This window comes from Lentinus tigrinus, assembly GCF_003813185.1.
Source record: "Lentinus tigrinus ALCF2SS1-7 unplaced genomic scaffold L226scaffold_4, whole genome shotgun sequence".
NCBI lineage: Eukaryota > Fungi > Basidiomycota > Agaricomycetes > Polyporales > Polyporaceae > Lentinus > Lentinus tigrinus.
In genome coordinates this window covers 109,923-135,635 of record NW_027137913.1, presented here as the reverse complement: position 1 = coordinate 135,635, position 25,713 = coordinate 109,923, and the positions used below count along the sequence as shown (strand labels likewise).

General features: G+C 55.8%; 9 protein-coding genes across 9 annotated transcripts; 6 read left to right on the top strand and 3 right to left on the bottom strand.

Moving 5' to 3' along the window:
- Positions 1 to 82: 82 nt before the first annotated feature.
- Positions 83 to 819, top strand: L226DRAFT_434645 (uncharacterized protein; the record flags this gene model as incomplete). The annotated part of the gene is made up of 2 exons (XM_067674738.1): positions 83 to 512; positions 563 to 819. Coding segments are annotated over 2 exons (687 nt in total), but the record flags the coding sequence as incomplete, so codon positions are not given.
- A 621-nt stretch (positions 820 to 1,440) lies between these two features.
- On the top strand, positions 1,441 to 3,794 carry L226DRAFT_456001 (beta-glucosidase 1A; the record flags this gene model as incomplete). Its single annotated transcript, XM_067675272.1, has 17 exons — positions 1,441 to 1,489; positions 1,554 to 1,861; positions 1,922 to 2,020; positions 2,072 to 2,109; positions 2,165 to 2,257; positions 2,313 to 2,449; positions 2,506 to 2,548; positions 2,654 to 2,808; positions 2,861 to 2,941; positions 2,995 to 3,018; positions 3,079 to 3,098; positions 3,159 to 3,179; positions 3,236 to 3,255; positions 3,312 to 3,472; positions 3,534 to 3,555; positions 3,618 to 3,711; positions 3,765 to 3,794. 17 exons carry the CDS (start codon positions 1,441 to 1,443, stop codon positions 3,792 to 3,794), a joined length of 1,395 nt encoding a protein of 464 aa, XP_067539466.1.
- A 507-nt stretch (positions 3,795 to 4,301) lies between these two features.
- Positions 4,302 to 10,373, top strand: L226DRAFT_455448 (uncharacterized protein; the record flags this gene model as incomplete). Its single annotated transcript, XM_067675240.1, has 5 exons — positions 4,302 to 6,320; positions 9,622 to 9,755; positions 9,840 to 9,891; positions 9,972 to 10,148; positions 10,224 to 10,373. 5 exons carry the CDS (start codon positions 4,302 to 4,304, stop codon positions 10,371 to 10,373), a joined length of 2,532 nt encoding a protein of 843 aa, XP_067539465.1.
- A 245-nt stretch (positions 10,374 to 10,618) lies between these two features.
- L226DRAFT_501277 (endoglucanase) lies at positions 10,619 to 12,426 on the bottom strand. The gene is made up of 9 exons (XM_067677825.1): positions 12,298 to 12,426; positions 12,232 to 12,242; positions 12,118 to 12,175; positions 11,634 to 12,061; positions 11,479 to 11,576; positions 11,343 to 11,426; positions 11,128 to 11,289; positions 10,886 to 11,061; positions 10,619 to 10,831 (listed from the first exon to the last, which is right to left on the bottom strand). Exons 1-9 carry the CDS (start codon positions 12,383 to 12,385, stop codon positions 10,692 to 10,694), a joined length of 1,245 nt encoding a protein of 414 aa, XP_067539464.1. The 5' UTR covers positions 12,386 to 12,426; the 3' UTR covers positions 10,619 to 10,691.
- A 791-nt stretch (positions 12,427 to 13,217) lies between these two features.
- Positions 13,218 to 14,736, bottom strand: L226DRAFT_501273 (oxidoreductase; the record flags this gene model as incomplete). Its single annotated transcript, XM_067677824.1, has 6 exons — positions 13,218 to 13,490; positions 13,545 to 13,572; positions 13,633 to 13,754; positions 13,806 to 14,152; positions 14,204 to 14,406; positions 14,460 to 14,736. The coding sequence occupies 6 exons, from the start codon at positions 14,734 to 14,736 to the stop codon at positions 13,349 to 13,351; spliced, it is 1,119 nt and encodes a 372-aa protein (XP_067539463.1). The 3' UTR covers positions 13,218 to 13,348.
- A 322-nt stretch (positions 14,737 to 15,058) lies between these two features.
- L226DRAFT_557688 (uncharacterized protein) lies at positions 15,059 to 18,859 on the top strand. Its single transcript, XM_067683193.1, has 15 exons — positions 15,059 to 15,301; positions 15,359 to 15,460; positions 15,516 to 15,541; positions 15,595 to 15,792; positions 15,854 to 15,934; positions 15,987 to 16,132; positions 16,185 to 16,435; positions 16,489 to 16,607; positions 16,659 to 16,778; positions 16,836 to 16,966; positions 17,025 to 17,361; positions 17,413 to 17,804; positions 17,857 to 18,115; positions 18,178 to 18,356; positions 18,417 to 18,859. Exons 1-15 carry the CDS (start codon positions 15,228 to 15,230, stop codon positions 18,750 to 18,752), a joined length of 2,751 nt encoding a protein of 916 aa, XP_067539462.1. The 5' UTR covers positions 15,059 to 15,227; the 3' UTR covers positions 18,753 to 18,859.
- A 152-nt stretch (positions 18,860 to 19,011) lies between these two features.
- On the top strand, positions 19,012 to 20,655 carry L226DRAFT_234942 (uncharacterized protein). Its single transcript, XM_067673130.1, has 2 exons — positions 19,012 to 20,573; positions 20,633 to 20,655. The coding sequence occupies exon 1, from the start codon at positions 19,039 to 19,041 to the stop codon at positions 20,479 to 20,481; it is 1,443 nt and encodes a 480-aa protein (XP_067539461.1). The 5' UTR covers positions 19,012 to 19,038; the 3' UTR covers positions 20,482 to 20,573; positions 20,633 to 20,655.
- Positions 20,656 to 21,396: 741 nt separating this feature from the next.
- Positions 21,397 to 23,207, bottom strand: L226DRAFT_530766 (uncharacterized protein). The gene is made up of 9 exons (XM_067679933.1): positions 23,115 to 23,207; positions 22,957 to 23,048; positions 22,863 to 22,896; positions 22,513 to 22,808; positions 22,379 to 22,457; positions 22,196 to 22,324; positions 21,933 to 22,129; positions 21,858 to 21,872; positions 21,397 to 21,797 (listed from the first exon to the last, which is right to left on the bottom strand). The coding sequence occupies exons 2-9, from the start codon at positions 22,990 to 22,992 to the stop codon at positions 21,534 to 21,536; spliced, it is 1,050 nt and encodes a 349-aa protein (XP_067539460.1). The 5' UTR covers positions 22,993 to 23,048; positions 23,115 to 23,207; the 3' UTR covers positions 21,397 to 21,533.
- Positions 23,208 to 23,880: 673 nt separating this feature from the next.
- On the top strand, positions 23,881 to 25,667 carry L226DRAFT_530765 (uncharacterized protein). Its single transcript, XM_067679932.1, has 2 exons — positions 23,881 to 23,925; positions 23,992 to 25,667. The coding sequence occupies exon 2, from the start codon at positions 23,994 to 23,996 to the stop codon at positions 25,584 to 25,586; it is 1,593 nt and encodes a 530-aa protein (XP_067539459.1). The 5' UTR covers positions 23,881 to 23,925; positions 23,992 to 23,993; the 3' UTR covers positions 25,587 to 25,667.
- Positions 25,668 to 25,713: the final 46 nt, after the last annotated feature.

Below are 25,713 nucleotides of genomic sequence, written 5' to 3'. Positions count from 1 at the left end.
GCCGAAGAATCGCCGAAGGTGAGAACGAGCGCCATCGAGGTCAGCAAGCTTGAGAGCGTCTTCGCCATGCTCGACGTTGTGCATGTCCCTTCACCGTCTATCTCGTGCTTTGGCTCTTCCGCCGCACCATAACCCCTCATGCATAGCCTCCCATAGCCCATGGACGCGGTGTCTGGCGACGTCCGGAATCGCAAGCCCGCTCAACGACTCCGAATCATCTCCCTCGCACGCACCGACGGTGGATACCCAGCAACTCTCGCGCCTGAAGCGTCCGTTTCGCGGTGGTCAAGACCTTACTCAGCGCTACGAGCGACTCGAAAGGTCCTTGCGCGGCAAGAGCTCTTATGGGCGCGAGATCAAGGACTTCCAGATGTCCGGAGAGCTTGCAGGCCCGCCACCCTACACCACGGAAGAGAAGACTCAGCAAGCGACCTCAATCACTGGACGCAGTACGCGAAGGATATTCAGAGGCTTCGTTGTGCCGGAGGCCCCGAAGCCGCCCGCAGAGGATGGTGCGTAGTTGTCCGTCCATGTCGACGCTGTCTCGCTGAGTTCTACTCAGAATGCTGCATGTCTGGCTGTGCTGTCTGCGTATACGACCTCTATGATGAAGCTCGAGAAGACTACGTCAAGACTATGGACCACATCCGCTCCGAGCTTACCAAGATGGGTGTCTCAGAGACCGAATGGCCCGCCGACGTCCGGTCAGACTGGAAGGGTGGTCAGACAAGTCCTGTCTCCCGTCCCGACATCGCGCTCAGCGCGTTCGAGCAACTGGAGCTCGCGCTGAAGGCGAAGAAGGAGAAGGAGACCCAGAAGCAGGTTGAACCACCCACACCAAATGCCTCCGCGCAGAGTAGCGAGGGTTAGTGTACCGAAGTCTCACCCGACGCTTCAGTTACTCTGATGAAAACGCGAACGTGCAGCGCCTTCCCCCTCTTCTGTTACTCGCAAGCGGCCTCCCAAGAGCAGGATGGGAATGGGCGATGTGTACGAGGGGCTGCGGTGGGTTCTGTTTAGTAATCGTTGAATGGGTGAGTTCCTTGTGCCTCTGTCCTACGACGACTTCCTAATGTACTGCAGTTGGACTACTCAATGCATATGTATCCATACGAGTTACGTGTATGTAATGACGACTTCTGATCATATCCGTTCACCTGCACAATGTTGGGCCAAGGTCTCATTGCGGGTGGTCTAGGTGCCGATTCGCTGCCGCGCCTGGACAGGCATCATCCACTATTCTTGGCCGCCAGGAGTATTTTTCTTTCCAAGCACTACGTCTCGTGGCTCCATTGCGACTTGTTTCGTGAATAGATGAGTGTCATGGGAGGTTACGCTGACTACCGAAATTACTCCGCCATAGGATGGTCCCCCTCTATAAGAACCGCGGCGCCGCTGCCAATCTTAGGTAAATCCATACAATCTCGTCGACCTTGCAACATGTCAACCCAGAAGCTTCCAAACGACTTCGTATGGGGGTATGCGACAGGTAGAATGTTTCCCGGACCATCTCGCCTCATGATCGTTGACCACAACACTGTTCGACAACATAGCGAGTTATCAGATTGAAGGTTCTCCTGACGCGGACGGTCGTCTGCCTTCCATCTGGGATACTTTCTCCCACACGGCGGGGACGACGAAGGGTGGTGACAACGGCGACGTCGCGACTGACTCTTACAAACGTTGGAAGGAGAACGTCGCCCTGCTCAAGCAGTATGGCGTGAACGCCTACAGGTTCTCGTTCTCGTGGAGTAGGATTATACCCCTCGGAGGGCGGAACGACCCGGTGAACGAGGCGGGGATAAAGCACTACAGAGCCTTGATCGAGGAGCTGGTGAGCAATGGGATCACCCCGTTCGTGGTAGGCACTTCCTCAGGGATGACCTCGTTGAAGCTTCGCTGAGAATGTCCGGGTGCACAGACGTTGTACCATTGGGACTTGCCCCAGGGGCTCCAAGACCGCTACGGCGGCTGGCTTAACAAGGAAGAGATTGTCCAGGACTACGTGCATTATGCGAAGGTCGGATGCGTTCATCCGGAGATGTCGGGAGACTGCTGAGACGTGCCACAGTTGTGCTTCACTCGCTACGGTGATCTGGTGAAGAACTGGTCGGTGCCTTCGTGTCCACTGGTTGCGATTTTTTCTGATGCGCCATGATTATAGGATCACGCATAACGAACCATGGTGTGTGTCCGTTCTCGGCCACGCTACTGGCGTCTTCGCTCCAGGGCATAAGGGTAACAAGGAGCATTGGATGTACGTTGTAGTCGACGCTCGCATGTCTAGCTACTGATTACCTCGGATCCGTCAGTGTCGGCCACAACCTCATCCTTGCACACGCGTACGCCGTGAAGCTGTACAGGGACGAGTTCAAGGCTAGCCAAGGTGGCCGGATCGGTATCACTCTCGATCTGCACTGGCAAGAGCCGTGGGACGACTCGCCCGCGAGTAGGTATCACGCAGACATACTGGGTCTGAGCGAACATCTCACCATGGTTCCTCAGACGTTAAGGCGGCACAGCGCGGGATCGACTTTAAGCTAGGTGCGTGCTGATTGCACCGTTGAGACCAGGTCGTGTTCTCACACTTTCACACCAGGGCGATTTGCTGTACGGTGGCATCATATTGACACGTGGCTCGCAACACTCAAAGTGTTCCTCAGGATCCGATCTACAAGGGCTATTATCCAGAGACCATCAAGTCAATTGTAGGTGACCGTCTGCCTGAGTTTACGAAAGAGGAGCTCGTCGTCGTCAAGGGGTCTTCGGATTTCTTCGGCCTGAACACGTATACTACCCAGCTCGTCAGTGAGTGACCAAGTCTCTGCAGTATATGGAGTTTTGGCTTGACGTTTCACAGAGGAGGGCGGCGATTCAGAGATACAGGGCAACGTCAAGTATACCTTCACTCGTCCAGACGGCACTCAGCTCGGCACACAAGGTGATTGTCATAGGCTTGCACCGTTGCATTGTTCATGACTGTGGCATATGCAGCACATGTACCTTGGCTTCAGACATGTACGTCGCTTCTACCGAGGATGTAGCTTGTCCTAGTCTAACAGGTTCTCCTGGACTCAGATGCACCGGGTTTCCGATCGGTATGTAAAGCACTCTCTTTCTGGTTTCTAAGGGAGACTCAGCCACCCTTTTCCTGTAAGCTCCTCAACTACCTGTGGAAGGTACGCCGACGTTGCCGGTTACACCGCCGGGCCTGCGCTCATATTGCGTGCAACAGACGTACAACATGCCTATCTAGTCCGTCAAACCATTTCTGCTCCCCCCAAGCCGTATCCATATTTCTTGGTTTGCAGTGTCACCGAGAATGGGTTTCCCGTGAAGGACGAGCACATTCTACCCTTGGAACAGGTGGTCCATGACACCGACAGGATCGAGTATTACGACCGATATCTGAACGCCCTGCTGCAAGCCGCGACCGAAGACGGCGTCCCGGTCAAGTCATACTTTGCGTGGAGTGCGTGCCGCCTGCGTTGGGGCTTCGCTGTCAGATCCACTAACCTCATTGTGATGCGCAGGTCTGCTTGACAACTTTGAATGGTGCGCTCGAAACACAGGGGCCCCCCTGCGTCACCCCGATTGACTGACTCTGAACTTCAAAGGGCTGACGGCTACGAACCGCGTTTTGGCGTGACGCACGTGGACTACAAGACTCAGAAGCGGACGCCTAAAGAGTCTGTCGAGGTCGTGAAGAGGGTCTGTAGCTCCTCCATCGGTACCGAAGCGATTAATGATTTTCTCTGCTCCAGTGGTTTACGGAACATATTGCTTCTTCCTGAGCTGACCGTCAGATACTGAGGTTACATAGTGACTGCTACAATGTTCTGTTAGCAGCCGATGCCTGACTTGCGAATGGGCTTTGATTTGTCGTCCGTGAGATGCAGGCTTCACCTGAGTGCCCAGAGAGCACGCAGAGAGCACGAGGCATGCTGCTGGATCGTGCGCGGAATCGCTCCCTGAATTCGCGAATTGACTTGGACGGCCGCGGGCTGTCAACGTGTCAAGCCCCGGAACCTTGGCTGGGCGCGATAGATCACGCAGGCCGATCTTGAGTCAAGTGTCTGCGGGACCGAAAGCAGGGACTGCTCTGATAAGACACGGGCTCTTTGACCAGTCGTTGTTATTGACCCCAGTCATCGCATTCACAGCACAACGAACGCACATATCAACAAAGCAGAGTTCATTCCACAGATGTGAGTCCAGGCATTTCTGCTATGACTATGTTCCGTCACGGCCATCAATGTATGGTTATGATGTTGAAGGCACCCTCCACAGACAGCACAGCAATGTCTTCCACTCGCAAAGGAAACACTAAGGCGAAACAGACGCAGGCCAAGTCTGGCGTCGGAGGTCCCAGCGACTCTGTCCTCGTCGCAACATCCCAAACCTCGCGCTTCCACACGGAGACGCTCGTGACGCTCTCCAACGACATCGACCTCAAGGATGTCCACCTCGCAATCGGTCCCCGCATCCTGCTTGGCTCCGCGAACCTGCGACTCTTCCACGGCGTCCACTACGGCTTGATCGGGCAGAACGGCGTCGGCAAGTCCACGCTCTTGAAGGCTATCGGGCACAACCAGCTCGCGGGCTTCCCGTCCAACGTGCGCGTGCTGTACGTCGAGCAGCTCGAGGGCGCGGACATGGCCCGCTCGGTCGTGAGCGTCGTGATGGACGCGGACCACAAGGCCGCGCGCATGCGCCGCGAGCTCAAGGTCCTTCAGGCAGCGATGGAGGCGGAGGACCCGACGGAGATCGCGCGCACGATGCGGACGATCCGTCTCGCGCGGACCAAGGAGGAAGAGGAGGCCGCGGCCAAGATTGCGCTGGAGAGGACTGGGGCGCGGGGGAAGGTCGCGAGGGAGGAGCTCCTCAAGAAGGAGAAGCGCGTCGCGGACACGGTCGCGGCTAACGAGGAGCCGCTGACCCACGACGAGGTCACCCGCGCGACAGTTGAGGCCCACGACCTGCTGACGGAGCTGTTCGCGGCGATGGAGGTACATGGGGAGGAGGCTGCTGAGGCGAAGGCGCGGAAGATCTTGAAGGGCCTGAGGTTTCCGGCAGACTGGCTGGACCGCCCGCTGGGCGAGCTCTCCGGAGGTTGGCGTATCCGCGTCGCGTTGGCTTCGGCGTTGCACATCGAGCCCGACATCCTGCTCATGGACGAGCCGACGAACCATCTCGACCTTCCCGCGATCATTTGGCTGCAGGACTACTTGTCCCAGCTCTCCGAGGTGACCACCGTCGTCGTCTCACACGACCGTGCGTTCCTCAACGCCGTCGTGGACGAGATCATCGTGTTCAAGGACCAAACGCTCACCTACCACACTGGCAACTTCGACGAGTACCTCGAGCACACGGAGGAGAAGCAGAAGTACATGGAGCGCATGGCGGCAGCGATCGAACGCAAGAAGAACGCAGCTGAGAAGACCGTGCAGGCCGCGATGTCGCAGGCGCGCAAGAGTGGGGACGACAAGAAGATGGCGCAGGCGGCGTCGCGGCAACGCAAGCTCGAGCGCATCGGCATGGAGGTTAACGAGAAGGGCCACCGGTTCAAGCTGAACCGCGATCGCGCCGGGTACTACTTGTCTACGCGGTCGGATGTCGAAGTAGAGCAGGCTGAGCAGGCCCCGACGTGGACCATCCCGGACCCCACGCCTCTTCGCCAGGCGGGTGCCATCATCGAGGTGGAGGGCGTGTCAGTTGGATACGACAAACGGAAGCCGCCGATTCTATCCGATGTCACGCTGAACATCGGCCAGGAGGCCCGCATTGCCATCGTCGGCGCGAACGGCAGTGGGAAGACAACCTTGGTCAAGGCCCTAGTTGGGGAGATCGCACCTACGAAGGGCACTGTCAAGCGACACATCTCGGCGAAGATAGGATATTTCACCCAGCACCACGTCGACGAACTTCATCAGTACCCTGTAGAGACCTCCGCCCTCTCCCTCCTCCTTGACAAGGACCCCGAGAGGCGCGAGCAGGACTGTCGCGCGCACCTGGGCAAGTATGGCCTCAAGGGCAATATCGCACTCCAGCCTCTGCGGACTCTTAGTGGAGGTCAGATGGTGCGTGTCGCCTTCGCTCTGAGCACGTATGGGTCGTCTCCGCACCTCCTCGTCTTGGATGAGCCCACGAACCACCTCGATTATCTGACGACGGAGGCTCTGATCGAGGCACTCAAGGAGTACGCTGGAGCTGTCGTGATCGTGTCGCACGACCAGTTCTTCGTGTCTGAGGTTGCGGAGCAGGTGTACGCGGTCAAGAAGGGCAAGCTCGTCTTCTTGGAGGGAGGGATGGAACAGTACGTCAAGTCGTGTCGGAAAGGACGAACGAGATGATATTGGTGGTGAGAATAATTTGGAAGTTGGGTAGGGTAAGTTTGGTGTTGAGCATAGATGTTGTATGACGGTGAACAGTACGGCTGCTTTTGATGAGGTGGATCATGATGACTACTTTGGCTTGGTCCCGCTATCTGACAGCCCACGCACGGTTGCCACAAATGAATCGCCATGCGCATGATGGAATATAATTGCTTGAAACGTCACGGTAGGGACAATCAGTGCCAAAGAACATGGGAACAGCGATGTAAGTATATTGAGGCTTGTACCAGGTAGCGCACCATCATCCAGTACACTCCGGTGATTCAGGTATACCCCAGCCCATTGGAGGGCTCGTTCTGGCATCGCATGCTTGACAAGCACGACCATGAGCAGACCACAGGTCTGGTCGCGTTGCTCAAAGTGATGCGGGAGTAGAAAACCAGCACGACGCAAAATCGCACCACCACATCAAGGTTACTGCATTACTCTCGCGTTGTTCATGGGTTCGATGTTCAAGCTGACGATGGCCAGACCTAGCATTGAGCAGAGACGACGGTGACCAAGGTGGCTCGCCTCTCGAGAACGTCGATTGGTCGTTGACTTGACTTCTGGCTCTTGTCTTGGGGGCAGGCCTCAGGTGGTGGGGTCAAAGTAGGCAGAAGGTTGGGCAGTTCACAACACGACAAGTCGTATGTGAGGTAGATGCATAGGTGGTCGGTGTTCAAGCATTCAAGGAAGGTGAGTCCGACGATAAATAAGTACAAGCGTTATAGCTACAACCGGAAACTGCCGGAAAAGTAACTACACACTTGAAAGTCCGAAAAGTCCTGCATCAGTAAGTGTGCGATCCGAGCCACGCCATATGGCGACAAGGTTTTGGTCCTGATACACAATCGTCTCCGGTCAAGCGTCCTCCAGAATGGCCTCGCTTGCCTTCGCAGACAGCAAATATGTCGGAAGCTGGATGAAGAACCCGGGCACCACCGGAAACGCGCTGGCGTCCACAACTCTCAGCCCGGCCACGCCCTTGACCCTGAACTTGGAATCCAACACAGTCCCGATGGGAGCGGTACAGCAGGCATGGTGGCCGAAAGAGTTGGTCGCCGCGTACTCCTTGATCTCATCCTCGGTGCCGACATTCGTCTTGCCCGGCTGCGTCTCCACGAACGACCCGCCCAGAGGTATCAGATCGTCCATTGCGCGTCGCGCGAACTCGATGCCTTCGAAGGACGCCTGAAGATCCCGCTCGGCCGCTGCGCCCTCGAAGGTGTTGAACGCGATGATGGGGGTGTCCCGCGGATCGGCTGAACTCAGTGTCACCGTGCCGGCCGTGTTCTGCGAGCTGGCCTTGAGGCTGATCCACACCCAGTGCCTATGGTCGGTGTCGAGGGCGAGGTGCGCCCACCCGGGGAACCAGCCGGGAAAGTTAGCCGGTCCACCGTAGAGCATAACGTCCGGGTCGTCACCGGCCGCGGCCGAGGTTTTCAGGACCACGCCGACAGCCAGACCGTTGGTGGCATATGCGCCCTTGGTTGTCTCGTCGACGCCGGCGAGGTATCTCTCCAGGCACGGGTCGGGAACCTCCGGGTATCCCTTCATGAAGGTACATTCGTTCAGGAGGGTGAAGTTGGTCTGTGTCTCGCTGATGACTGGCACTTCGATGTGGTCGCGCAGGTTCGATCCCACGGGCAGGTCGACGAGCTGGTCGATGCCGAACTGTGAGAGCTCTGCGGCAGGGCCGATACCGCTGAGCTTGAGGATCTGTGGAGTGTTGAACGTGCCAGCTGCGATGATGACGTCCTTGGTAGCATTTACGACGCCCTGTCCCTGGACTGTGGCGTTGTCGCTGCGAGGGTCGGCGCGGTAGAGGGCTTGCCCTTCGAGGTACTCGACGCCTGTTGCTCTGGGCTCGTCCGACGACGTGTCGAACTGGACCTTGGTGACCAGCGTGTGGAGTTTGATGTCGAGGTGGTACAGCCTGTTTCCATCCGCGTCGACTGCATTGGCCACCTCCAGGATGCGGTCCCTGGCCCCACCTCTTGCCGAGTGCTTCATCGAGAGCGGGATCTGGTATGGCCCAGTGGTGATAGTTGCGCCAGGAGCATTGATGTCCTTGGTCAAGATCTCCGCCAGGCCTGCGACCGTCCCGATGGCTATCCCAAGCAGACTCCTTCCCATCGCCGAGGCAGTCGAGGCAATGATGCTCACGACCTTCAGGTCCTGCACGGCCGTCACCAGCGAAGTCAGCTCCGTCCAGAACCACCCGCTGAAACCATGGCCGACGACGCTATTGGGCAGGTAGTCACAATGCTCGATCCGCTCAAGCAACCTCTGGAACGTCGTGCCATTCCAGCTGGAGTCACCCGTCAGGTTTGCGACCGTACCCCAGTCGCTGTCGAACGCCCGTATGGTGATCAGCGCATTGTGCCGTGAACATCCTCCCAGTGTTCCCGCTCGAGGATACAGCGTACCGATGGCAGTCGCGTCGACGGGCGGGCGGAGGCCGGTGTAGATGCTACCGTTGGGCAGGCGGTACGAGGTGATGGCGTCCTTGGCCTGTACGGATGGATCGGAGCTGCGAGTAACGAAGTAGTTCCACTGGGTCTCGGGGAACTCGTCTGTAGCACGGGGGAACAAAACGGGCACAGTTTCGTAGAGATTTTCGCCTTGATCGCCGCCTGCGTCGATGAGCAGCACCTTATATCCGGCGATGGCCAAGTCAGCAGCAGCTGGCCCGCCTCCAGGACCTGATCCGACCACGACATAGTCATACGTGTCGTTCAGCGACTGTCGCTTCGAAATGAAGGGGGTGTGTCGGTGAGGATGAACGCGAGACGTCGCATGGACGGTCGTGGTCAATGTCAAAGTCAATGTCAGGGCCAACAAGTTAAACCACACAGAGCAAGTGATGTCGGTGGCGCTGCCGAGATGCATTTTAGCGGACTCGCGATCGAGTCCGGTGTCGAGGTACGGGTCCAGGCCCATGGGTGATCCGGCGCTTGTATCAACAAACTTCAAACTCCGACAAAGTCAGCAAACTTTATTGCCACAACGCCTGGAGGAGCGAAAGTATCGAGGCCGTCAACGCCAACGCCAACGCCAACACTTCAAGGGTAAGCCGGTCTTTCTTCAAAGTGAGTACTTGTTGTCGCTGCACGCCTCCTCGGACCTCTGCGCTTTGTCTCCATGCCGAAACTATTCAAGAATCGCTGGATTCGACGCTGGATGGCACTCCAACCCTGCGGATGAAGGGCTTCGCGCTTATACTCTTCCCACCCGCTACCAGATGCCTTTCAACGAATACCAGGTCGTCGGCCGTCACTTGCCCACGGAGAATGATCCTACCCCCAAGATCTACCGTATGCGCATCTTTGCGCCCAACGAGGTCGTTGCCAAGTCGCGCTTCTGGTACTTCCTGAGGTACGTCCCATGCCGCAACTTTGCCAAATTTTTTGCGCAGGCCTCCCTCCCCCATCCCTCTCCCGATGCTCATTCTGTCTCTAGGCAACTGAAGAAGGTCAAGAAGGCCAGTGGCGAGATCATTGGCGTCAATGTTGTGTGTATTATACCCTTGCAGCCGTTCAAGTGGCAGGCGGAGTAGGGACTAATCGCCGTCCTCTGGACGTGCTCCTCTAGATTCAGGAGAAGAAGCCATTGAAGATCAAGAACTTCGGCATCTGGCTCCGTTACGACTCGCGTTCCGGAACCCACAACATGTACAAGGAGTTCCGTGAGCTCAGCCGTACCGACGCCGTCAAGGCGCTCTACCAGGACATGGCTGCCCGCCACCGCGCACGTTTCCGGTCGATCCACGTATGTACTTGCCTATGTTCTACCTCGAGTAGTGTTGTGCCAGGGCAGTCTGGACGGTGCTGACATGTTGCGTAGATCCTCCGTGTTGTTGAGATCGAGAAGTCCGAGGACGTCCGCCGCCCCTACATCAAGCAGCTCTTGGTGCCCAAGCTCAAGTTCCCCCTCCCCCACCGCGTCCAGAAGATCCGCTCGACCTTCGTCGCACACAGGCCCTCGACTTTTTGAGCTGTATCTCTATGACCGTTGGATGGTGGGCATGCCCGGGACCAAAATCATCGTCACCTTGCTATCACATCACTGTCTTACTCTACATGCATATGACGATATGAATGTATGTTGCGCCATGTACGCTATCGCTTTAACTTGCATGGCATGGCATATAGCACCGTTCAAGTGCGTTTAAGACGTGCTTCGACAGCTTCACACCAGTGAGTTCGACCAGTCCGGAAGACTGCAGAACGTCTGTATTTCCAAGGAGGAGCGCTCGAGGTAATATGACTACAAAATATCTATCATCGTTCAACCAGCTGTGCAAAGTCGGCTTCATTTTTGCGCATTCGGCGCAAGGCATGCAGAAACAAGCGACGTGTCAGTCCACTGGCCATTGCTGTATGTAGGCACCTCTCCGAGGACGTAGCCTTGGTAGAAGTTGCCCGCCGCCCAGCCGACGTAACCCAAGAACACTGTCCACGGAACATGTCAGCAAAGCACGCGCGGCGGATTGACAAGATGCATACCATCAGAGTTGGCGTTCTGGTACGCGACCTGCTCGCACATGAACTGTTCGCACGATGCAACGTTGCCTCCGCCAGTCTCGGTGTTGAAGGCCTGGCGGCCGTTGCAGCGAAGCCACTCTGCGAGCGGCGCCCATGCGTTGTCGATGTTGTTTGTCACGCACTCCTCGTGCGTTCCCCTGTGAGGCACGATGAATGAGCAAATTCCCCAACGGGCCGAAGCACTATTTGTGAAGAAGACGTACGAGTTGTCGGAGTCGAGGTACTTGTGGACGTCGAAGACGAGGTTAGTAGTGCTGCCGTCGGGGTTCGTGACCTTGGAAAGCGCGTCGGCGGAGCCGTTTGAGATGAAGGTCTCGGCAGAGGTCCAGTTGTTTCCGGGGAGCAGGATGAGTTGCGAGGTCGCACTGTCGAGCATTGTCAGGAGCCAAGTGACGGCTACCAGGTGCACTAGACTTACCCGGCCTGGCGGATGGCAGTGACTGCGGCTTGCACGCTCTCGGCCCAGAGGTTGATGTCCGGAATGTCGTGTGGCTCATTCATGCTACGGAAGACGGTCAGCCTTCACCCGAGTAATGCAGCCAACGGAGACATACACTCCGAAGATGATCTTGCTGTTGTTAGCGTATCTCGAGGCCACGCTGGACCAGAGCTCAGCAAATTGCTCATTAGTAGGACCGCCTTGGCCTATAATCTACGAGACACCCGGATGTTCAGCAACAGCATCGTTTCGCCACAGCGCACAGCTCACCTTGGTGTTCCAGCGCGCATAGTTATGTATATCAATGATGCAAGACGCGCCCGTGTTAAGACATGCCTGCACCAAGGCGTCATACTCGACAAAGTTGTCCTCGTCGATTGTGCCGCCGAGCACGCCGTCAGTGAGGTACTGCCAGCCGACGGGCAGGCGGAACACGTTGAACCCGTCGTCGTTGACAAAGTGCTGCATCTGGCCCTCGCCGTCGTTCCCGTAGTACTGCGTCAGCGGCGGCCACGCCCCGCTCGCATTGCACGTCCCGTCCGTCGAGCACCCGAAGTCGAACCCGGCGATGTTCACGCCCGCGAAGCGCACCTTGCCTGCGCTTGCGGCGGGGATCTGGCAGCTTGACGTTGGGGCCGGGGCGGAGGTGGTTGTGGCAGCAGTGGTCGTTGCGGTGCCCGGCATGCATTGGGAGTACGCTGCGGGAAGGTATGTGAGCTACAAGTGTGCCGTAGCAGAGAATGGTGCTAGTTACCATCGTTCTGTTTTGTGCACACAGAGCCAGTAGCGCAGGCTGTAGGGCCTGTCCAGTCCTACATAGCTTTCGTCAGTATCTCTCGACAGGAGATTAGTAGAAGTCCGGACTGACTGTGCCACCACCTATGCAGAGCTGCGTTAGCAACGTGGTCACCACTCATAGACTAGCCGTACTTACATTGTCCCCACACAGGCGCAACGGTCGTCTGTGCGCTCACGGAGACCGCGAGCGCGACAGCGACGAGCAGTCTAGCAAAGGAGTACATGTCGTCGTGAGGCAAGTCGGAGAATTGAAACTTCTGTCCGGTGCGTCAAAACGAACATGACAGGCCTTTTATCTATCCCCGAACGGGCTCATGACTGCGGTGTCGGGCACATTAGCACCGTCGGGCAGAGGCACACGGACCTCGAGTTCTGTACCCGAGGTTCTGTACTAGAAGCCGTCGACATGAACATGGTACCGAGGGCGTCCTGCATCGAAGCGGGCAAGACGTGCCTCGTACGGTCGACCGACAACTACCCGGGAGGTCAGTGACCGCACCTGGAAGAGCACGACAGATGTCAACTCGGTCATGTGAGCAGATAGGGAGAGCTGAACGCAGCACGCGACGAAGAGCAGGAGGTCGCGGAGGGCGGCTCATTTTCGCAGTATCGTCGGGTTGCGTCGCGTCGGTGAAGTCGTTGCGTTCCCGCCTGCCCGAGCTGCTTCTCGTCCGGGCTTCTGCGCTCTTCCACGTACCGTACCGGTTCCTTATGGTTTCCTAGTTGAAAGTATTTGTGCCACGAAGGAGATGGAGGTTTCGTGGTTACCGTCACCGGCCGTTTATCACGCGGCATTGTAGGTATCGGACGCGGTACATCATCTGCTGAATTTCGGAACCCAATCAGTGAACACCAAGCGAAGAATGTCTTTCGCGTCAATGCACTCACTGTGATAGAAGGCTGGTAACCACTTGTAGTGAACTGATGATGGAAGAGAACACACGCAGGCATACGAACGCTTAAGAGCATGGGTATATCATCTATCACATTCCTCTGACCGAGGGACATTACACCAATATGCGAACGAGTGGGGAGGCGTAACTCTGTCAACATCCCGACAACACGTGCGAACGTCATTAAAGAGCGCATTATACCAATGATACAGTCAAACCAGAGCCGGATACTAGAACAACGTAGAGGTGCTTTTGATGACAGCGTGGTTGGTGTATAGCATGGGTTCTATGGCTCTAGACGACGAGCACGGTGTTGAAGACGTAGTCCCAGATCTTGCTGGTGACGCCGAAACCGAGGTCGAAGTTCTTGTAGTGGTGTGCGAGGTGGTACTTCTTCATGTCCTTCACGTACGCAGGGAGTCTCGTGTGGTGGAGACTAGTATAACATAGACATGAGTATGGTGACTAGAACGCCGGAGCAATGACTTACGCGTAGTGCATGACATCGTAAGCGACATCTGGGAACAAGCATGGACGGCGTGAGCCTAAGACGCGGACGCAAGTGCCGTCGGACTCACAGAAAACGAAGGCACCCGCGATCACCGCGTTCGCCATAGCAGTAGGGAACAGGGCGTGTGCCAAACGTGTCATCGGATATGAGAGGAATGTGAACAGAACAGGCGGCATGACCAGTCTCAACCTGTGGCATGCTTTAGCAATCGTGAGACACCGCACGGAAAGTTTGACTGACCTGTCCATAGGAAGGTAATGGTGGATGCCGTGCATGAGGAAGTGCACCGTCAAAGCCACGGGGTGGTCAGGCAGCAGGAAGTCGATGTGGAACAAGAACCGATGGAAGATGTACTCGAGGATGGTCCACACGATGTTGCCAAGGAAGAATGACGGGATTGCGTATGCGAACGCAATAGGGGCAATGCGACCAGCGACGAGTGCTCTGAGGGGTGCAGCAGGGTCGACGGTGAAGGGAGGAAGGGAATATGGGCCAAGGGAGAATTGGACCAGGGAACGGACGAAGATGTACGACGCAATGGGCAGCCATACGCATGGGACGACGTACCACGCCGTACGCGTGAAGATCTATATGACTGAATGAGCATAATCCGAGATGGTGAACGCGTGTCAACAGACCTCAAGGTACCAGGGCCCAAACAGACGAGGAGACTCCACAAGGTGGCGGGGCTGGTGGACTTGCTGCAAGTAGTAGGACTTGGAGAAGTTGGCTCTCCAAACCTGCATGAAGAGGGGCCTGCGGAGGTCAAGGAACTGGTTCTTCTCGTAGTCAGCAGAAGTATCCGTCTCCTCAGGCTCAAAATCGTCGGTCGCCTCCCAGTCTAAAATGCGGTCAGCATACCATGTGCGCGTCCTTCGGCAACGAAGCGCGTACCGTCGGAGACCGTCTGCTCTCCCGTTCCCAGTCTGCCAATCACGAATTCCTCCAACATATCATAAGCCGAATCCGAATGGTCGTGCTCCGCGGGGTCCTTCATAATGGCGCCAATGTCTTTGCCGGCGTAGTTGAGGATGAGGTCGTCTCCTCCGGGATGGTCGGCAAGGAACCGCGTAACGTCGTAGACCTTGTTGTCGCGGGTCACCCAGCAACTGGACGAAGACGCATGGAGGGCGAGGTCCTCGGTGCTGAAAATGCGGATCCGCTTGGACATGGCTGCGCGACTGAGGGGAGGAGAGACGCGGACAGACGGAGATTCAGAGGGGATCGCAGTTCGTCCATCACACCACTTCGGCTTTGAAATATGGAGGAAATACAGGTTCCCACGCCTCCCTCCCTGTGCGCGCCGGCGAGCGACGGACCTCGACGCTCGGACTTGCTCCTAGACCTCCCACACAAAGTCCAGACTGGACGGGATGTTTCCCTGGACGACGGATAATGTACATCGAACGTCAGCGGCCTGGATACTGTCGGGTCGAGATGTTCCGCGCTCTTATAAGTTACTGAACTTGTCGAGTTGGAGTACGTAGTATGAGCGCCCAACTGTTGCTGTGGCTGAAGGGACCGGGAAGGCTTCTGAATCCCTACCACTCGCAACTACTCTGGGTTCTGTTTCCTTCCATAGTCTCTCTGCTTTAACTGGCTTCGTGGTCATCGCTACGCGTTCTAGAGGCTCACACCACCAAAACCCCGGGAGGCTAGGCCATGGGAAGGCTCAACTTCGACATTGACGACGATGCATTACTGAAGGCGTACAAGCTCTCATCCATATCAGCAACGTAATGAGTCCCTTCTTCAAGACTACACTTTTATTGAACCAACATATGACCTCACAGCCGGTGGGAGGAGATTGAGGAGGATGCGGACAATGCTGTTCCGGGGTTGACTGGGCCAACGGAGACCGACACGGACCCGCTGGGCTTGGGTGCGACTGTTGAGTATGTAGGCCTCGCGTAGGCTCCCGAATGTACGTATTGACTACTTAAATGCCAGTCTTCGTGATATGGACTCGGAAACCAGTCAGTGCCTGTTGGAACGTGCCTCATCTCAGTCGCTGTTAACCGTTCTCCAGAGGCTGCCGTGCTCATCACCTCCAAGTCGTTCAACCCCAAGGTGTTCCTGTCTGTCGTGCATCCCAATGCAACATATCAAGACCTGTCCGCAGGGATTGCACACCTACGAGCTTCGCTGGACTCGAGGTCCGAGGCCATCCGGGTACTGGTCGAGGAGAACTTCGATAGATTCGTCGCCGTTAAGGCGTCCACGGATGGTGAGTCTCAGTCAGCGCATCGATCTCGTACAAGCCACATAGACGTACTCATCGTATGCAGCCCTGTACGCGGAAATGAGGGAAGGTATTCTTGCCGACCAGACAGACTACGCTTCCAAGCCTCTCAAGGATCACTTGAAAGGTGCGTCGATTCAGATATTCGGACCGTAGACAGTACCAACGTCCCAAACAAGCTGGCGCACAAAAGGCCGACCAAGTTTTCCTTCCCGTACTTGAGAATGCCATGAAGGCGCAGAAGCTCCGCACGACCCTCGGTGTCTTCGATCGTTCCAAGTTCTTCTTCAACCTGCCGAGCGCCCTCGTCGAATGCATAGAAGCGGTAAGTTGTGGCGAGTCGTAACCCGTGGTGCAGCTATTGATCGCATAAGCAGGGCCGATACGAAGCTGCTATGCGTGACTACAAGAAAGGCAAGCTCCTGCTGGAGACACGGCCCAACCAGCTGCTCCCAGTCGCCACTAAGAAGGACGGGCAGTCTATGGAGAGCGCGCAGCAGCAGCAGAAGCGAATCTTGGACAAAGTATGGGCGACCGTGGAGAAGGTGATGAGCCAAATGCGGAATGAACTCCTTGGCAAGTTGCAAGATCCGTCGCGAAGCGTTGAAGAGCAGGAGAAGACCATCGAGTGAGTCGTACCTATCGGATTGGACGGCACTGGGCTGATATAGTGTTTGACAGGATTCTATACGAGTTCAGTACGTCGGACGAGCCGGCATGGACATACTTCGATGCCCAGCACAAACATATCATGCAGCATATGCGGGATACGTACAACTCTGCGGTGAAGTCGATCGGAGGTTTGTAACAACCGCACGCCCTTTGAGTCTGTTTCTCATTCCTTCCGACAGCTCTGAACGAGAAGGATACGCTAGACGGTCCCGATACCGGCGCACTCAACCGCGAGCTGGCATCTCAGTTGCAGACCTGCGTGCAAGCGATCGAGGCAAAACAGTCCGACGTGGTCATCGGTACGTGAACTCATGTCCAAACCAAAAACGAGTTATCGCTGAGACTTGATTCGTAAGCGCAATCCGGCGGGCAGGAGGTCTGGGAGGGCATACAGACGATGGTCAAGAATGTCTCAGAGGCCATGCTCACGCCATTACCAAACTTCTGGCGAATATCCAAGTCCTTCATGGAGGGACGGTACAAGAAGGTAAGTTGTGTGCATCTTTGCTTTGTGCCCACAGCTCTGACCGTGCCGTCATCGCTAGAACGCAGCTAGCTCCTCTCGACGCAGTCCCACACAATGTCGCACCATGGCGCTCGATATCGTCAAACTCTACATTGCTCTCCTCTCCGAATTCTTCATGTTCTCGGACATGGCCGTCATGTCCCCCGGACGGAACACCGCCCCACCTCTCTTCCCCAAGAGCTCGAACTCGCTTGCCACTGCGCATCACCTTATGAAGATCCTCGGTGAGATCCAGGATAGCGTGAACGATGTGACTGGTATGGAGATCTCCGGCGAGGCGACATCCAGTCTGAAGTCCCTGCTGGAGAGTGCGCGATGGAAGTTCGAAGACCTGCTTGTCAATGCATGGCTCAGAGGTACGCTTCTCCTCAATAGGATATATCGATGCCGTGTTGACATGCCGACAGACGCGAACGTCTTCTACTATCTCGAGAATTGGGTCGGCTCGACGGTCGACCCCTACACGACGGTCTACCTCTCGCAGATGCGCATCTTCCAGAAGCACATCACGACCTCGGCGTTCAAGATTGCGGGCGGGGTCGATCTCTCATCCTCATCGTCCTCGTCGCGGTCGAAGACCCAAAACCAGATCGCCAGTGAGTTTGTGCAGAAGATTACAAAGGCGTTCCTGGACTCGTTGTATGCGTTTTTGGATGGGTTGGTGCACCTCGCGTCCGACGAGTCTCCTTCGACAAGTGCGGCTGCCCATCCTGGTCTGGCTAAGATTGCACCTACACCTCTCGCCCCCAACCACGTCCCTGGAACGAACCCATTGGAATTAGTCAAGGTCGAGGAAGCCGTAAGCTCCGAACCCTGCCCAGTTATGCAACGGACTGACCACTAGCCACTAGGACACCCGCGTGCTGCTGGTCGTGTCGAACTTTGGCCACCTCATGCGCGTACTTATACCTAGTATGACTACGGAGCTCGAGACCGCACTCAACATCTCCATCGAGAACGAGAAGCAGACACTGATGACGGTCGTGCAAGAGCTCGACAAGACCCTCTTCGAGTCGTACTTCAAGCCCAAGTCTGCGGCCCTCACCGCGATTGTACGCAACGGCGTGCTCGATCCGGAGATGGACTGGTACGAGACGCCTCAGCCCAAAGGCGAGTTTATCACCCCTATTGCCTCCGCTCACCCGGACTGACGTGTTTCTTACCATCTCCAGAGATTCGACCGTACATCTACGAGACGCTCATGTACCTTGTCGGGGTACATGCACAAGTCAGCGCGGCAGCCGCACCTCTACTGGAACGAACGTTGAACGCGCTCGTGGAGGACGTCGCGGAAGAGGCTCTCCGATGCTTCCGCCAAGTCAAGCGGTTTGGCATGGGTGGTATGCTCAGAGTATGTCTTCCCTTTTCTGAGGCCTTTGCTCCCTTCGCTGATGCTCGCTCGTTCACTCAGGCAACGCTCGAGATCGAGTTCATGCACCAGACGCTTTCGCGGTACATCACCAAGTCTGCAGAGAAGACGCTCTCGGAGCTCTATACGAAGATCTCGCAGGCGTATGCGAAGCGGCCTGGGGACGAGAACTTGCAGGCACATCTCGAGGGTGTGAAGCGGACGCTGTCTGACGCGCGCCGCGCGACTGGTATCGAGTTCCTGTGCTTCAGGCAGACGAAAGAGCGAACGAAGGACAAGAGTAGAGGAGACGCGGAGAGCACTGCGGGGAGCTCGCGTGCGGGGAGCGAAAGGGATCGGGAGCGGAGGAGAGAGCGGGCTCGGGCTGAAAGGGCCTGAGAAATTTGGAGCTTCTGCCCGATGACTAGTAATGTACTTCATATATCAAGGTGGATGGTCTGGAGGTGTATACCTAAGTAACTTATTGAATCGGTTTGCACGGGTTCTTGCGTGCTACTTGTGTGCCATTCCTCCACGCCTACATAAGCGCCCGATAACACTCGTTGATCTTATCGGTTGGGGTTGCATCTCGATTGCTACCTCCAGCTGGCTTCGTCGACAGCAGGATCCACGCTCATTCATAGCGGTATGGTAGCAACACTCTTTGATGAGTTAATCGTTGACGATGAACCAGGTATACCAAATGCTCGGCATTCAGGCTTTGCCGATCGAACTCCTCATTCACATCTTCCACTGCGTCTCCCCGACCGACCGCCGTGATATACGCCTCTCGCACGTTTGCAAGATATGGCGCGATACCCTGCAGAATACATCAGGTTTCTGGGCCAACTTCCTCATCATTCCAGACTTGATCACCTCGAACACGAACAATCACGAGCGCGATGTCCGTTTTTGGCACTTATTCGTGGAACGAACATCGTCCCAGCCCTTGCATTTGCGGCTAGGAGGATGGGACTTTGATCTGTTGAACGACATTCCGAAGCACTTACCGCGCCTCACATACCTGCATGTGCACTGGAAGATGGTTTATCCGAAGGAGGTCCAGAGGCGTTTGCTCGCTCTGGCTCCTTTGCCCGCCTTGAAGGACTTACGTCTTTCTTGCGATCATCCTGCCCCCGAGACCCACTTTCTCGATCTCGAGGTCCCTGGTCCCACACAAGCAGCGTTGCTCACGGACAAGTATCCCCAACTCCGCTATCTTGAAGTCAATCCCGACTTCTTCGTCCCGTCCATGGTTGTTCAATCGGTCATAGCTCTCGCTATATGCGATGGTAACTTGTCATTGATCATGCTCAAGACCGCGCTCGCACATTGCCAGACATTGGAGTACCTCCGCCTCGAGAACGTTGACTTTTGGGACATTCAGGATGCATCGGAGCAAGTGGTTCTTCCGCACCTGCGCGAATTGTGCTTGTGCTATTCGCACGATCCTGTGATGCATCTTATCCCACATATAAGATGTCCTTCCATCACGCGATTGGATGTGTCCCTTAGCAGCCCCTTCCTAGACGTCGGGATGTTCAACCCCCATTCCCTCCCCATCATCCGTATCCTTACTCGGCTCGAATTGGAAGTCTACTATCCTACCGATGACGCTCCGGCACTCTCGATTAACGGCTATATCAACCGAGACGTGATCCACGCCCCGCCGCTACACATCTTCAACGAACGCTTCCGCTGGAAGCACCGCGTCCACGAGATCTTCACGCCCATCGCCAGCATCACTGAAATATTGGGCTCTTCTATGGTGAGCGAGCTCGAGGTCCGCCTGCTCGATGAAGATCTCAATATGACGCACCTCGACTGGACTATGGTATTCGAAGCCTTCCCCGCCCTCACCTCACTCGTGGTCCACATCTCGTCGTGCCATGGTCTCCTCAGGGCTCTCCGCCAGACGCCTCTTCGTCCTGCAGGACTTGAGAGGCTGACCATTGCTTGCGGGAATGGTGCAGGAGTCCGCCATACGCTGGTGTTGACACTCGAGACCCGCGCATCTCTGGGACATCGCTTACAGCGCCTCGAATTCCGTAACCTGAATGGCGCTTTCGCAAGCTGGCATCTGGCGCGGTTGCAAGATGTCGTAGAAGAAGTCGTCATTGTGGCTTGACTGCCGGTGGGGATGGCACGGTTTGCTGGTCAGACCGGGCCAGCCGAGGGAGCTGGTAGTAACCCGATAGCCGGTGCCAACGAGAATTAGAGGTCAGTAACACGCCGCTCTCCGCGTTGAAATCGTACTCATCGCATGGATCCCTCAACAGGCAAAGAAGTAGAGGTTGGACGAGCAGTGAAACGCGACTCGACCTCGATGTTCGACAATTCCCCGCTCTCCCCTTTAATGACACATCTTCGACCGGGTCTTCAGCGCATCGCACGCAAGTGCGACAATGCTACGGAGTCTACCCCAAGTCGGCGTGAATCCTCGAGTTGCGCGTGTGACTGGGGCATGTCGAGGTCAGCCATTGGGACCGTCTACGAAGCTCGGCGTCATCCGCGTTGAGGTCTTCCATTATCTTCCCTCCGCGCTTCGCGGTATGCCACGACGTCACCGGTAGCAGAATGTTCACCAACGTCGATAGACTCGTATGGTTCGCGCTCCGATGGCAAGACGGTATCATTGCGAAGGCTTCCAGACGGCCTCATCATATGAAACTGGATGCAGACGGTCACCGCGGACTCAGAGCGATGTAGAAGCTCGTTGTAGTCTCCACCAATACCTCCCGAAAACCTTTCGTTTACATCAGGGCCTGTACTATCATTACCAATGACATATCAGGGGTGTCTTCGCAGCTCCAACTCAATGTTCATGCTAATCCTGATGTCGGCATCGGTGTGCAAGAACCAGCCACTGCGGAAAGCCAGTGATCGACATGCCGGACGATCTCTGTCCACGAACTGTTACATATGACTTATGCCCGGACTGGAAAAGTTGCGCCAAAGTATGCCGGTATGGGTTTCAGGCCGAGCCTATGAATCACGTGGAACAGGTGTCGATACGGTCGAGCAGTAATTGTTTATATTAAGAGGGTGCTCCGAGCCGATACATAATCCTACAGAGCTTCGGTACACTGGAAGCGAGCAGCACGCCAGAGCCTCAGACATATAACTTACACGCCGGAACAGATGAAACGAACGAATGTCGGACTGTATCCGCAAAAACACTCAGACCATGGGGTCAAGTTGGCCTGCCTTCCATCCGTCGGGGTTGCTTCCCATGCCGTCTATCATGCACGTGTCGACCAGATTACGGCTGCCGGAGACATTCGACCTGGGGAATACGGTGCCTTCGGATGCGGCGACGCCAACAGGATTAACAGGCCTGAGAGCGAAAGTGATTGGCTTTGATACAATCGATTGCTGGAAGGTGGAGGTTTGGATCGCGACACCTTGGTCGACGCGGATGAGAATGAGTGTGAAGCATATAGGCTGTTGGGGTGTATGGGTAAAGTGATTCATCTCGACTCGCAGTTAATAGAATTGACTCACAATGAGTTGGACGATCTGTGGAGGGACAGTCAGTTTGGTTCAGCGTCGGATGACGAGGAAACTGACGACACGCACAACGTCAGACACCGGGTACTGCGAGTTGTTGTTGGCTAGGAAGGTGCAGAAGAAGACGACGACGGATGTGGTGTAGATGAGCCCGGACTCAATGAGGATGCGGGCGATGTGGGTAAGCTTATGACCCCCGCCGACACGCGTTACGCTCTGTGAGGCCATAGCGGAGTTGATCTTCAGGATACGGTATACAATCAAGCCTAGATAACAAAGCTCGATGAGCCAACTCATATCTGGATTGCGTACGTGCAGAGTGAATCTCGCACCTGTCGTCATAGTTGTCATCGCAAGAGTGAGCGAGAGAACGGAGGTGATGAACGGCACAAGTCGCTCCTCGTTTAGAGTGGCGGCGGTGTGCAGTGTTGCCTCGATATAGACGATTACCCATCCGCACGCTGGTAACGAGACATGTTCAGCTCAAACAATCCCCGAAAGCATGAGTTACCGACCTGTTTCTGCTAGCCAGAGGAGTACGGGTACAACAACGATCTTCCAGTTCCCGCCATATACGACATAGCATCTGTAAGCCTGCATCCCAGCGGTCAGTCCTAACTTAGCCCGATATGATCAGCAGAGAACGAACCATGATGCCGTCGCCGATGAAGGTCTGCATGGCATAGTCCGCGGTCATCATGACGTTGACCCAGCTTGATATGTCATCATCATTGAATACGGCGTTGGGACCACCAGGGCCGGTGTAATTGACGAATGCCTGTAGGCTATGCTGGAATCCGAAAGCCACCTCCATCGTTGCGATCGTGAACATGGCAAGGGTGGCGGCTACCATGATCCAGTTGATGGAGGCCTTGCTCTTGAGGTGCCCGTCGCGAGACCAGAGAAGGACGCGCAAGCCGTATGCGACGGTGATCAGGGCCATACCTGCGAGTTAGGATGTCGTGAGTTACTGCGTGCACAAGTGCGATAGGAGCCAACCGTAGAAGATGGCCTGCATGTACAACGCGACGAGCTACGGCACAGGAGAGATAAATCAGCAATGTCATCGCAGCAAGACCTAGCTGGGGGGTACCTGAGCAGTGCCTAGTGGGAATGACGACGGAGACATTGTAAACGCATGCAGCAACGGACGGAGCTGGCGCTGTGGTGTCTGACGGAGAAGGACTGTGAGGGGAGCAGGAAACTCAGCGGTCTTTTGGGTATCATGATATACTGCTGAAGACTACGCACCTGACTCGGAGTGTAACTCAGTTGCCAGAAGCAAGTAGAGCAAGGATAGAAATGGGGTCCATTCGCGAACATATAACGTTTGGCCCGCCATTGAGAGACTTGGTGGAAGCCGATTAGTGATGACTTGTCGGAAGAAGCGTTCCCGAAGGACGAAGACTTAGCTTCTCACTTCAGAGACGCAGCCGCAATTGATATTGGAGAGATGTAACCTACGACGAACGCGACATAGACCGCAAGGACATTGGATCACTATGATTACCGTTGTGGAGCGTGTGCTAAACCATCTAGAAGTTTTCAAGAAGAGCAGTGACCTGGAGCCTCTAAAGCGATGATGAGCTATTCTCTGCGCATTGTAAAATCCGTGGACATCGTTGCGAAGAGTCGAAGGCCACCCAAAGACCACCTGTCATGAGGCTGGGATGCAGTAGTAGTGAGAGACACCTGTCCGGAGTTTTACGGCCAAGAAGTGTCCCCGTCCACTTTTTGGTAAGTGCTGCTCCACCGCCACCCGGGATCGACGTCCGACTCTTCTTGAACTTCGTCCACTTGCAAAGACTCTCATTTGATTTTATCCAGTCTTCAGCTTTAGAGAGGAAGACAACAAGGGCTGCGTAGAAGTCATGGTCGACACCGTCTTCGCAGGCAGCGACGCTGTGCCACCAAAACGATACGCGAAGAGCTGGCCCCGAGCGGTATCCGGGCCGCCGAGCGTCTGATCACACTATCGACCGCTCCCGGATCCTTCCACCGTACCACTACGTATGCAAGCCTCAGGCTCGTGAAGTCACGAAGCTCTTCGCTGAATGAACTAGTAAGACGTTCTATGTTTGATTTGTGAACTATGAGTTGAAAGAGTAACCATTGATATTCGCAACAGTCATGCCGCTCAGTATTCACGATCTGCCGATCGAACTCCTCCCTCACATCTTCCGTTGGATCTCACCCACCGACCGCAAGGATATACTCCTTGCGCACGTTTGCGGGGTATGGCGCGAGGCCTTACACAGAACACCCGAGTTTTGGGCCGGTCTCCTCACCGTTCAGGGCCTTGTCACCACACGCAATCATCAGCGCGACGCCGAGCTCTGGTACTCATTCGTGGACCGGACACTATCCCAACCTCTACGACTTCTGCTTGGCGGGCACGCTTTTCATTTGATGAAAGCCATCCCGCAACATCTGCCACGAATCACGTTATTGCACGTGGAGTGGTTGAGGGTCTATCCGAAGGACGCTCAAGGACATCTGCTCGCGATCGGGCCTCTGCCAGCCTTGGAGCATCTGCAACTGTCCTGCGTATCCCCCGCACCCCTAACCGATTTCCTCGATTTCGATCCCGCTGCACTAGTGGGCTCGAGACTACTTGCGAACGAGCATCCCCGGTTGCGCCACCTAGAAGTTAATCCCGACTTCTTCATCCCTTCCATGGTATCTGCATCTTTGAGGACCTTGATCATACACAAAGGCCACATGTCAATCGTACTCCTGACGTCCGCCCTCGCCAATTGCCCCAATCTGGAGTCCCTCCGTCTCAATCATGCCTACAAGTGGGGCGTTCTGAACACCTTGCCGCAGATAGATCTTCCACGTTTGCGGGACTATTTCCTGGACTACTCAGACAATCGCTATGTCCACGAAACACCTGTGCGGGACATCCTTGGATGTATACGATGTCCCTCCTTCGCGCAACTCGCTCTCGACATCGGCTCCCCCAACCCAGTCCGAGTGCTCTTCCCGAACTCGAATGTCTCACCCATCATGCGCGTCCTCACCCGACTCGTGATACAGAGTTCCGATGACTCCAATGAGAAGGTGTCCTTGTCCTACTCCCTCTTGGCGCAGGGCTTCGTGGACAGTGACCGTTCACAGATTCCGAGGTTACACGTAGGGGTCTGGGGCGTCAATACACACTACCCTCTCAGTTCCATCCTCATGTCTCTCATTATCCCTTCAGTAGGATTCCCCGCAGTCACAGACCTAGACATTCTCCTACATTGTGGCAGGGGTATACCTACCCCCATGACGTCTCCCGAGTGGAACAGTTTACTTCAAGCCTTTCCCGCCCTCATCTCCCTCACGGCACACATCGCGTCCGAGTCGTGCGAAGAACTGCTCAGGGGTCTCTTCTTCGGGAGACTACTACCAGTGCCACGACTTCAGAAGCTTGCGATCAGTTGCACGCAGGCTCCGAGGCTCCTGATGAATGATCTGGCGTCCATGTGCCAGGTCCGTGCGGGACGGGGGAGTCCGTTGCGGCGTCTCGAACTTCGTTCAAGTTCTTTGGAATCGTACAACCGGCCCCTCTGGCCGTGGGAGATGGAGCATCTGAGGCGTTGGGTTGAAGAGGTGGATGTGAGAAGCGCTTCGGGTGGGCCGTCACTGGCAATGGATCTGCGTGGAGTCTGGCTTGAGGAGCGCTTTCGACGCAGTGCCAGCCGCCATCCATGGGCATTGGTCCGCGCTGGGTCATAGGCATGGATGTAGTATCCCCCGTATGTACGAGAGTCATGCATACATACTATACCGACGTGACGTGCGAAACGGGGAAGGCCGAAGGTAATATAGCCGAGACACGCGGCTGCCTTGCCATGAACTTGAG